The sequence below is a fragment of the Callionymus lyra genome, chromosome 17, assembly GCF_982586985.1.
Source record: "Callionymus lyra chromosome 17, fCalLyr1.hap1.1, whole genome shotgun sequence".
In the NCBI taxonomy this organism is placed as follows: domain Eukaryota; kingdom Metazoa; phylum Chordata; class Actinopteri; order Syngnathiformes; family Callionymidae; genus Callionymus; species Callionymus lyra.
This window is the reverse complement of record NC_141834.1, coordinates 8,028,629-8,041,785: the sequence shown is the minus strand read 5'-3', so window position 1 is coordinate 8,041,785 and position 13,157 is coordinate 8,028,629. Positions and strand designations below refer to the sequence as shown.

The 13,157-nt window shown below is 35.1% G+C and overlaps 1 protein-coding gene across 3 annotated transcripts in view; it reads right to left on the bottom strand.

Annotated features, from left to right (window-relative positions):
- The window catches only part of LOC148062307 (MAM domain-containing glycosylphosphatidylinositol anchor protein 2), a 232,611-nt gene that overhangs the window by 41,879 nt on the left and 177,575 nt on the right, over nt 1-13,157 (bottom strand). For all 3 annotated transcript variants that reach the window (XM_087812224.1, XM_087812225.1, XM_087812226.1), the window contains exon 11: nt 10,390-10,538. In XM_087812224.1, coding sequence (XP_087668350.1) covers nt 10,390-10,538 — 149 coding nt within the window. The remainder of the gene's footprint in view (nt 1-10,389; nt 10,539-13,157) is intronic.

Sequence of the window (13,157 nt, the reverse complement as noted above, 5' to 3'; positions counted from 1 at the left end):
GTTAGGTTAAATTGAACAGCGCAGATATTATTTATTCTATGTTTTATGAATATACTGTGTTAAACAGCACTTTAGCCACTGGTGAGCAAGCAGCAAACATAGATGAAACATGTGTGACATAATATCTCACTACTAAGTAAAAAAAAGTTCTATTTGTCTTTGAAAAATGTTTCCGGCAGATTTTAATGAAAGATCGGTTCACATCCGAGTTAAAGCTTCCAGTAATAGATTAAAGGCAGAATTAACCTAAGTCTGTCGGCAATGAAGTAGTCAATCTGTGTGATCAGAAAAAAAAAAGTCAATTCAGTAATTACTTAGAAGCAGAATGATTTACAATTACCGGGTGCAGGTTTTCATGGCTATAAGTCAGCAGGTAAATAAAGAGCTTTGTCTCTTGTAATTGTAGTCGTGCACTTGTCCCTTCCCATCCTCAGGATTTTTTTTTACCTTTCTTCTAAATCACAAAAGGCATGGCAGTTAATTACCGTGATTACACGCCGCTCGCCTCCGTGGATACCTGGTGTATCTCATGATGGGGGGGAAATAAATCTCACTTAAGCCCGGGACACGCAATCGCGTTGATTGTCGGCAGCACCGTGTGACAAGAATTTAATAATCCTGGATGTGAACATTGACGAGCATTAAATCTTTCATCTGGCATGTCACGGTATTGCATTAGCTGGCGCCTAAAGCAGGAATTTCCATCATAAAAGACATCAGTGTGTTATTTATGTCAACCATCGTATAGAGAAAGTTTACTTCCGGAAAGTAAGATTAATTGGGAATGAGGTCTTGGTCAGGAAGCCTGGATCCATTTTTTGATAGACTTTTGTCCAGATATATGATTAAATGTAGGCAGTGCTACACAAATGCCTTTGTTTACACAATCTTGTTTGTTTTGAATATAGAACTGAGAATAAATAGAATAGAAGCCGGATATATAGATTTAAATGGGTCATATTGGACGGTGAATATGAATTTCTAACACTAAATATTTCCAGTATCAAAATCAGACTTCCAATTATAATAATAAAAAAAGATAACATTTCATAACACTTTTTTCAACAGTTTTTTACATTTAAACATTTTTTACACTAAATATTATTAAAACTGAATTATGTAATATTGTTTTTTACACTTGTAAATTTGTGTTTTCTCAGGGTGACCCGGAGACCAAAAAACAAATGTGTTTGAGGTATCCCTTGTGTTGCAACTTTTACCCAGCAGAGAAAACACAAGGGTTAAGACATTTAGACCTTATAATAAAATCTGTTTTGCCTCAACTGATGCACCGCTTTGGATCATGTTGTTAAGGTAAAAATGTATTGTCCTTTACTGAAAGGAAAAGGGTAAATGTCTGGTGAGAATTTTGGAAATTTTGAAACAAAACTGTCGTCACCGTCAACTAAATAGTCGTTAATAAATACAATAAGCCACATTGCATCAACAAATGAAATACAATTTAAAATACTGTACATTTATATGCCATTTATAACATGAGACAAGTAATTTACGTTACTTTTCTCAGTAAACCTTCTACCTTCTTTTACCAAATGAAATCAAAATTGTTACATTTTCGCAAACTTTAACCAACCAGTATTTTTTCAGTAGATGTTATATGTTCTCCTTATCTGGGTTTTCTCTGGGCACTCTGGTTTCCTCCCACATTCCAAGAAGATTGATTGAGCACTACACGTTGAATTATGGTGTATTAAACTACGATACAAACTGGGATAATAGTTTTTATGCGATTATTTTTTCACTTGTTCCTCATTTTAACGACTTAATCTAAAGAAACACAAAAAGTAACAAGTAAAGGAGAAACCACTGCACAAAAGTCAATCACATGTAATGTTTGAGAATAAAAACAGAGAACAAATTGGGGATATAAACAATGTCCTAAAATATATGCAAAATATATATTTCACTTTTTTGAAAACCCCAAGTAAATAAAAGTTCATTTTTGCCATTTATATTAACCTTTAATTACTTTTCTGTTGATATTGTATAAAGCCTATTTTGATTTCACCCTGTATTTGTCTTATTTCAAATAAATACTGGACTTTTATGTGTATTATTTCTATGTTATAATACTGTGAGACACACACAATGAAATATATGTAAATATTATATAAAACAGCGACCTTGTGTTTATTTCTTTGCTTATAATCCCATCAATAATATATTTATTTACGGTTCAATAGGCAATTATGTGCATAGAAAACTTTAAATAGAATTCCTCCCAGCGATGTGTAGTCTGTTTCATTTACTCCTATTTAAGATCATTCCTGAGCCCTTGGTTCCTGTTTACACTCCGCTGCCATTGTCCATTTCCCTCTGTGATGCAGAGAGCAGCATTGATTTGATGGCAATTCGATTGCAGCGGTAGTTCATAAAAAAAAAAAGTGTTTGTGGCATGAAAAAAAGAGGGATTGATCAAAGCAAAAACGAAGATGCAAAAGAAGTGCGGGCGTAATGGAAGATACGTTGAATTGCTAAAGGTGTGCGGCTTACTTTAGGGGCTGCAGGAAATGTTTGTAGCTGATATTTATCGTCAAAAACTCAATGTCTCGATTTAAAGAGAGGGAGCTCATGTTTCTCTTCATAGTAAAGCAGAAAAAATGTCCTTTTTTTATAAAAGGATGATGCATAATATGGATTACCATATATGGTCAACAAATATTATGTATTTCATTGCGTTGACGGACAATAGTGATTTAACCTCATTTTTACATTTACATTACTTAATTAATTAATAATTTGAAGTTAATAGGCCAGTAATGTTATTGAGTTTCCTACTTGTGTGAGAAATATTTTGAGGGTATTTTTGGAACATTTCTTACACGTAGATAAAATAAATATAAATAAAATAATATTATTCTAGTTCATAGTTACAGCTTTAAGTTAAGCTGTTCAAATTCAAGTTAAGAGATATATCTGAATTTATTTACAGGCTTTATGCTAAAGGAGACATGTGTTGGATTAAAAATGTGGTTTCTGGCTCCCCCTAGTGTCAGAAAGCCTCATAAAACACTTTAAAAAGAAAGGCTGTTGTCGAATCATCGCTTCATCTTCTTGGAAAATCTTTAAAAAGTCTAAAAAACGCTCACAGAATGTCCCGGGCCAGTGGCCCAGGCAAAGTTACCGAGCGAAGAGCTAGTTAAAATGTCCAGGAAGGGATCCTTGAGGGACTAACTTGCTGGAGACACTAATGAAGAAGAATCTGTCTGCAACGCATCCGACACACATGCCGTTTGAAACCTTGTCAAATCATTTTGTTGGCCAAGTGTCAAGGCGGCACGTCATGGATTATAGATGTGAAAGCATCTCTGTCAAATCTGAAAAGTCTTAACATATTCTAGATTAAGTGGAGAGCAAGGCAGCACAAGTGTCAGCGTAATATCTGTGGTCCTCAATATTTCATCTGAGAAGTATATATGTCACGCAAAAGTCACATTTGTCATTTGAAATGTGTGTTAGCATTAATATCAACACAGATGAAAGAAATATTAAATGTCATAGATCCACAGTATCCTTCCATCTATTCATACATCTATTGATCTATACACATCCTTATACTCCCCATCTATCATCGACCCATTCATCTATTCATCTATAAACATCCTCCCAACCTCCCATCTATCATCCATCCCTTCATCCATCAATATATACTCATCCTCCCAACCTCCCATCTACCATCCATCCATCCATCTATACACATCCTACCAACCTTCCAGCCTCCCATCTATCATCCATCCATCCATTTATACACATCCTCCCAAATTCCCATCTACCATCCTTCCATCCATCCATCTATACACATCCTTAAAACCCTTATCCATCCATCTATACACATCCTACCAACCTTCCAGCCCCCCCATCTATCACCCATCCATCCATCTATACAGTTAATATCCTTTGAACCTCCCAGCCTCCCATCTTTCATCCATCCTTTCATCTATAAACATCCTTCCAACCCCAATCATCCATCTATGTATACACATCCTTAAAACCCCCAACCATCCATCCCAGCTTCCCATTTATAATCCATCTACACAGTAAACATCCTTCCAACCTCCCAGCCTCCCATCTATCATCCATCCATCCATCTATGCACATCCGTCCTACCAATCCATCTATCCATCTATGTATACACATCCTCCCAACCTTCCAGCCTCCCATCTATTTATCCATCCATGCATCCATCCATCTATACCCATCCTTCCACCCTCCCATCTATTTATCCATCCATGCATCCATCCATCTATACCCATCCTTCCACCCTCACATCTATTTATCCATCCATCCATCAGTTCACCAATCCTTTGAACAATCCATCCATCCACATCTCTCCAACCCCCCAGTCTCCCATCCATCCATCCATCCATCCATTTACCCTTCTAACCATCCCATCAATGCAGCATCCCACCATCCATCCAGCAATCTACCTCTTTATCCTCCATTTTCCTAACCATTCATCCATCCTACATCCATCTTCATCATACCTCCCATCATTATCTCATCCTACCATCCATCCAATCTCCATTTATTCGTCTACCCTCCAGCCTCCCACCTATCTAACAATCCATCCATCCTCCATCCATTTATATATCCTCCCAACCATCCAACCTACACTTATCCATCCATCCATCAAGTGCAGGGTTTTGCCACTTTTCACTGGCTTCCAGTTTCTTTCAGGATCAACTTTAAAATTCTGGTTCTTACTTCCAGATCTATTCATGGTCAGGCTCCTCCTTACATCACTGATCTGATCCAGCCTTACACCCCAGCTCGGGCTCTGAGGTCTGTGGATCAAAATCTACTTATGGTTCCACGCACACGGCTCAGGACCAGAGGAGAGAAATCTTTTCAGGCTGTTGCTCCTAAGCTTTGGAACGATCTTCCTCTCTCTTTGCGCTTGATGGAGTCTACTGACTCCTTTAAGAAACATCTTAAGACGTTTCTATTTGTTCAGGCTTTTCCTTGAATTTCTCGAACTCCTGTTGTGTTCTCAGTATTATCTTGATCTTTAAAGTATGTACTTTTTTGAGTATTGTTTTGATTGTTTAAGCACTTTGTGACCCTGGTCTCGAAAAGCGCTATATAAATAAATATTACTTACTTACTTACTAACATAATGTGTATGTATGTAAATATTATCATCATCTTGAATGAAAAACTGAGATACATTTTCACCATCATAGATGTACATACAATAGAACAATGGTGGTACTATATATATACAGTATATACATCCATCCATCCTCCTATTAAACCATTATCACACCCATCGACCCTAAATCCATCCAGCCTCCATCCATACTCTTTTCTATCCATCCATCCAGCCTTCATCTCTTTAGCTGTTCAGGATTAAAACACTATCAAAGGAATAACTGCCCATTATTGTAACGGAAAAAGAGGGGGGGGGAACCCTCTCTAAAGTGTGTATACATATTGAAGTTGTCATCTTCATTTAGCACAAACAAGCCGCTGGATGAAAGAAAATAGACCCAGTTGTGCTCAGTAACGAAACAAGAGCAGGTGCCACCTTCTCATTGCACTTGTGACAGCTTGAGTTGATTTGTGCTTCCTACCTTCCTGCCTTTGAGCCAAGGCTTCAACAACACTGTCTCTCACGAGGGCAGCCGACGGGAACACAAAAGCAATCCATTACAGAGACATGAGGCCGACCACTTCCTACTTTTCAACTCGACAAGCTGTGTGAGAGAAAGAAGAACTCCGAGGGAGATTTAGGAGTTTGTAAAAAAAAAGGTTGAGGAGAAGTATTGAGACTTCTTTTCTTCATAACGATTTCACTGTCAGTCTTAGTGAATCTGCATTTATGAGTTTACAAAAGGAGCATCTTCTCCCACTCAGTCCCCTCCTGCCTGTCATTTGTGACTCACTTTCTTCACTCTCTTCTCTATCTGCGGTTTAACTTTCCCTCGCAAAATACATAAATATATTCAGAGTGCATCACAAGAAATGAATTATTCAAATCGTTCTGCCATTGTGCTAATAAACCAACAGTGTTACTTCTTTTCTTGAACTTTTTCCAGAATATCATAGTTTGATAATTCCTTTTATGCCATTTTTAAAACTTTGCTTTAGGTCACGGCATAAGATTGAAAATAAATTGTGTTATAAATCTGATTTTTTTTTCATGTAGTTTAATGAAACATTTGTGATTTTTCTTTTGTTTGTTTCACTGCTCCAGAGGAGGTCAACAAAGGTTATGAGGTTTTCAGAGTAAAATGGTGAAGAATGAGCTTCTGAACTCCTTTGAAAAGGTGAAGAAACTATGTAATATTCAAGCCTCTGGTTCCCTCCCACTTCATTGAACTGTGAACTGGTAATTTCACTAGTTTCCATGATGCTAGCCAGAGTTTGACTTTTGTTTTTTAAATAAATACATTTCAAATTATGAATTAATTAAAATGTTATACCATTAAAATACTGCCATATGATATGGAGGTGAGGACCAAAAGTGACAATAAATACATCATTAAATAATGCAACAAATGAGAAAATAAAATTAGCAGACACATATATGACCAACTTGACCTGCATTAATGTTATTATCAAACTATTCAATGTCATCTTTTTAATAACTTCATAATGTTTTTTTATCAATATCATTGTTTCACTTTGGGTCCTGTGGATGAAATATTTATTGTATTAATTTAAAACACATTTAATATATATAAATAAATAAATTACATAATTGTAAGTATTCATTTAACATTTATTAAATAATGAATTCATTTATGATGATTATTTTTTGTACTTTTGGTTCTCAGACTATGAATAATGTTTCTCCGTAATATTAATTTGAATTTTTATTAACTAGATCAATTTATTAATTTTTAAATGGTTTTATTTATCAAAGTCATTATTTTTTAATTATATAATAACACCATTATCACACCTTTATATATATATATATATATATATATATATATATATTCTTTCAGTATATTATTTTTTTTTAATTTCAATTCATTTGATTATCTAATGATTTTATTTTATTTATTTATTGTTGCTCCTACATAGTCCATTTACAGTAGCTCTGCATATGAAACTATACGTTGACTTAAGTAAACTTTAACAGTAAACATGTAAAATTGAATAAATGCCCAACTGAAACTCTGTTACAAAAATATTGATAATAAAAGTGTCTGTGGAGACAGAAGTAAGAGTTACAATGATCAATCTGATAGAAAACATTAATGCTCGCATCTGTATAATCAATAAATATTCCTCTTCTGAATCACAAATTACTGGCAGGACATTCAAGACGAGATCTATGTACAGAGTGCATTCAACTGTGAACACAGAACACATGAAGAAAGAAAAAAAAGGAAATGTATAAATTCCTGGCAACTTCTCAGACAAACGGCTGCTCTCGCAACATCATTTATTACCAAATAGGCCGCGTGAGATAGTTGACAGAAAAATCGTTGAGCTACAGATGTATTACTTGTTCACCCCTGTGTTTTCAAACCCCTCGCGGGCTGATCTTGGAAAACACATTTTATCATTCTTTGCCAAAAAAAACAACAAACAGCTTTTAAGTTACCAATTATCAGTAATTATCAGCAAAGCGAGTGGATTAAAAGAAACAAAGCACCAGTCAATGTTTTCACTGAGAAGAAAATAACATTACAAACTGAAAGAAATATTCCACTTATAATGTGTAAATATGAATCTTTTGGAATCTGCCTGTCTTTATTGTAGGTCGGGTAAAACGGCTGGATGTGTTACTTGCTTCTGATATTTTTGTTTTTTAAATCTTTGACAGGTTTTTATGTATATGATTCATAAAACACATTTTAATACAATTTTCAGGATATCAAATGACAAGGAACATACAATTAAATGTTGGTGCTGTAGAGTTAAAGCTGGATTTAGGAAGGTTTGAAAGCAATTGTTTTCATTTGTAAGGCTAAAAAAGGCTTGATGAAGTCTATCTAGCAATCTATTTCATAATGTCTTAGCTGAACAATCCACTTTCACTAAAGCAAGGCATGTAGTTTTCAACATGAACCGACACAATTCCTGACACGATCTCATCTGTCAATGAGGCTCCGGGAGAAATTAAAACACTTTGTCAATATTCTTGGTGGTGTGACAAATTCAAAATAAGAACAACATGTTAAGCCACACACACAACATGAATTGCATCTGTGTTTATATGTTTTTTCTACTGAAACAGTTCAATTTTAAAATCTACCGTCAAAACATTTTCTTAGACTCTCCAGTTGGTCTTGATAATGCCAGGGGTGGTCTTCACTAGGAACCCCTTTTATCTACAAACATTTTCACCAGGGGTCTCGACCTCAACTTGCTTGGGGGCCTAAAGAGGAATATTCTAGTTAATACTGAAGGAATGGGGATGTTTCAGTTGGTTTTCTCTGCACATCTTTTAATAATTTTGATTTTGTAGATTTCAACATTTCTGCCAAATTCATTTTATTATGTAATAATATTTATTCTTCAACCGTTTTACAATATAAAAATAAGAATTCCCTTTACTCTGCCCAAACCTGGTCTTAAATTGTTGGCCCCAGAATCTGGCGGGCCGAAAATATGAGACCAAAATCTAAATTAATTTTATATTGACCTGGGCTGGTTGTAAAGTTGCTTATTCTCTACAGAATTTGCCCAAAGAATATAGCAAAAGATTACACTCCAGGGGGTCCCCAACCTTTTTTGCACCGTGGCAGTTTAATGTGGGAATTATATTCATGGACATACACTTGTATAAAAACATTTTCCACTAGTTTACAGGTTTATTTTTTGAGCAAGTTTTACTCAGACGAGCATCTTGACGTGTCAAGAGTCACCTCAGAGAAAATAGCATTTTTTTCCAAACAAAACACCCTAAATACAGTAATGTTCAATAGAAATAAACCATATAATTGTTATTTTTCTTTCTTTGAGATGACGATTGCGTTACACACCAATGCTCTAGATGACAGACTTCATTTCTCACACACACACTGACTCACGATACTGCTTTCAAAATCCAAGGCGGTTGACTTAAGACAAATTATCAATCTTGAAACTTCACAGCTGCACATCTGCTGCAGACGTACAGAACAAAAAAAAAGGTCTTCTTCGGCACATGGGGAGGGAAAAATAAAATAGAAAGACACACACTGACGACTACACTCAAGCAATACCATCCATCAATGTTGGCTGTCTGTCATAGGCAGAGTTAACTTCGGAGGAAGACAAACAGGAGCTGCTCTTGCTTTTCCTCTTACCGGGGCTCCCTTCACCTCCCCAGACTAAACTTTCAAAGCGAAGCAAAAAAGCAAGAAAGCAATTCAGGGATAAAAAAAAGAAAAAAAGAAACCTTGAAACAAGCTGCCCCTGACAGCTTCTTGATGGTTCCGCGCTGCCCACTGAGAGTCATTCACTTGTGTGAAACTAAACTGCGGAATAAGACAGTCAAACGAGCTGCAAATATTTGACGCTGTAAAAACTAAATGCCACAAGCAAGTAGACGCTGCATAAGCACTCCTGCAACAGCGGGATCAGCATCTTTCCCTCCTGTGGTTTGAAAGCAGTGGAAATTGGCAGTGACCGACACTGACCAATAAAGCGACGGTATCAGGAGACAACATTTCAAAGTGCCTGTGATAAATACCCACTGTCAAGTGAGTCTAATGCGGTTAAGTTGGGAAAAAAAAATCAATGTCATATAATAATGCCAGAAGACAGCACAGAAAGATTATTTTGCTACAGGAGTTGATGGCATCGAGGACATTCCTGAGGTTACCTAAAATGTAATCGCTTTATTGGTCACAAAATAAAGATTAAAAAAAAAAAAAAACAACTATATATTCCAATGGACATCTTTCTTTAAAGGGAAACTAATGCAAAAACCAAAGTCTTCCTCTCGAAGATGCAAGAAGTCTCTCATCATGACCATGTTTTGAACGTATTACTTTATAAAGTTCTCTCCCGTCTGAAGTCTCGGTGAACAAGAGGTTACGAGAGCGGAGTCCATTATGACTATGTAGTAATGGCTTCACTCCTTCTCCAACCAGCCACCTGGTGTAATCACACCACGCTTTGATTATACAACGAGGAGGTGGAGACTTCCAGGATTGATGACGTGCACTGACAAACCTCGACACATGACCAATCACAGCATAGTGGGCGTGTTTATGATAAACAAGATCTTATCTCCAGAAAAAAACAAACGTTTTCAGTGGGCGGGGCTTAAGATAATTTCTAATGTAAATATTTCAATTAAAAGAGAGTTTTGTACAAACAGACACATACTGACGATACAATAGAGTCCAACATCTATTTGAGACATACTGAAATCAACACATTAGTTGCGCTTTATTAAGAGATGATGTTGAAAACACGTACCTGTCGCATGCCTAGTCTGTAAGCAACAATGCGATCGACCGCATTGGGATTCATCTGAGTCCACTGGAGCTTGAAGCCAAAGACTTGCGGTTGGTTCTGCCACAGAGGGCTGTACGTGTCGTAGTAGAACTCCGGAGCGAAGGCCTTGCCTGAGAGAAAAATGAAATATTCACTTAATGTCATGAAGAGATTATCAAGTGATGAAGGCTTTTTATTTATTTATGAGTGCAAATTAATATTCCTTGTATGAACCTGGAAATGGTCATCTATAACAAGAACAAATACATAAACAAAAACTATAAAATAATGACCTTCGTCTTGACTGGCTGTGGCACTTTTAATACGTTCAATAAAGCAAATATTGCAATCTATCACGACGCTTTTTCAATACAGAAAACTTAGAAAGATGATGTAAATGTCTGAGTAGTTGGATAAAAACTTAGTGTACAAGTTTCCATAAATGATTATAAACCATCATTAATCTATGTTTAAGCCTTATAAATACCTTTTATTGCCTTATGATGGTTTAAATAATGCATTTAACCCAAGACCTCGATTTAAAAAATTGCTATTTTAGTTTGGACTAAAATCAATTTCATTTTTTTGTTTCATTAATGTACTATTTAACATTTATTTAGCTTGAATCTGATGGGGGGGGAAGTAAGCGTCCAATGTAAACCAAATCATGATTATTTAAAGTTGCCAAAATATTTATCTAGTTTATAAAAAAAACGGTTAAAATAAAGGATAATAAAGATGAAAATAGGTTAATTAAAAAGTTGGAACCTAAAAGTTTGATAACAAACAATTACAATTTATTTACCAATATTGATTAAAAACAACATTATTTTGTTGTATATAACTTAATTGCTGATTCCTGTGAAAGTCTATTAATACTCATGTTTATATATGACAGTAAATAACAGTTAAACATCGTGCTAACTTTGAGTTAGCGATAAATTGCAAAGTTTAAAACCAAACAAATATATGTCCAGGCCCCTTAAGGACATGTCAAATGTCAAATTGATAAAATCTGTACGACCCCAAAACTCTCTCAGAGGTCAACTGGTCAAAATATGCTGATGGCAACTGATATCATTTTTAAGGGAGGTACTAGTGCAAATATATTATTTTTGGTATAAATAGATTTCAGTAACATAGTAGAACATAAACCAAAACCACACTTTTTTTAACGAGCATCTTGTTATTTTTATAAATGTAATACTTGTGTGGTTTGAGTTGAGTTGTTCTATTTAAAGCTTCGGACAAATTTGCTTTCCAAAAGGTTCTACATGTAAGTTCCTAATCCTGAATAAACATCGAACTATCAACTTGCAAAATGTACTAATACATGTATTACCAACATCTAGACCCTTTACTTTCTCTTCTCAGAGCAGCTACAGTGGCATCTTCTAACAAACGGAACCAAACAGATCTTTCTTTTCCCCTCTAAGTAACCCCACTTCACAAGAACGTGTACGGATTTACTTTGAAACAGATTTGAATTCATGGAACGAATAAATCTTTCAAGACGTCCTGGCTTTCCAGTCGCAGTCTGAGGGTTGATTCCTGACAGCCTCGGCAAGAATTGGCATGTCTTATTTAAATCAAGATGGAGAATGCGGAGAAAAATAATTCACCTCCATGACATGTCGTTTGGTTTGAGGTTATTTCTGGAAAGATGGAGGATGTGGCTGATAAAGACAGCAAAAGCAAGTGAACAAAAAACAAACATATGGAGTATTTATGAATATGATGCTAACAAATTAGCAAGAAATATAATATTTCCTTATGGATGGATCACCACACTGGTCTAAGGGAGATTCACAAACAAATTAAAATCAAAAAAGATAAATATACATGAAGTTTATTCAACAATAGCAAAAAGAAACAAACATAAAAGAGGACTGCAGGTCTATTTGTTATACTTTATGTGCTGCAACCATTGCTTTGGATTAGTAATTTAGCATAATAGTGGCAGTAAGATAGTAAATGCATCTACATTATTCATTATTACAACTGGATTTTAAATCATTTATATACAAAATGAAAATATTCTTTCTTGTGCCTCCAACTATCAGAGAAGTGTAACTGCACTGCTGTGGCTTTCGTTTGTTGCATTGCTGCCAAATATCACATGTGCACTGGTTTCCAAAAAACTATAAAGACTCTGGTTGTATCTTTCTGTTAACTTCAAAAAGGATCTCAGGACTTCATTTAAAACACTGTATCTGATCCTTCAATTAAAATAAATTTGAATAAAAAAGTCTAAAATGCTATATATTATGACTTTAATTGACAACTGCTTTCTTGATGTTAATTCTTGTTTAGTTAATATTTTATAACAATTTAAGTCAAAATAGGACGCAGAAATTAATTTCCGGGATTATAAGCATCAATTTAATTAGTTAGTTAGTTATTATAAAAGTCTATCTGATCAAATCTAAGTAGGCATCTCCTTTTCTCTCTTGAAGCTCCATTAATGGCACAAAAAAGATAAAGACTCTACTTGTATCTTTCTGTTAACTTCAAAAAGTATTTTATTACTTTGTTTAAACACTCTCCTCTGGTGATTTTCATTAAATAAATATGAAAAAAAAATACGAAAATGTTCGGTATTATGGCATTAATTAGAAACTGTTTTCTAGATGTTAATTCCTGTTTTGTTAATATTTTATCAAAATGAACTGAAAATAGGAAACAAATCAATTTGTGGAATTGCTAGCATCAAGTTTGCATTACTCTGTCTCTCCTGAAGTTTGACTAAA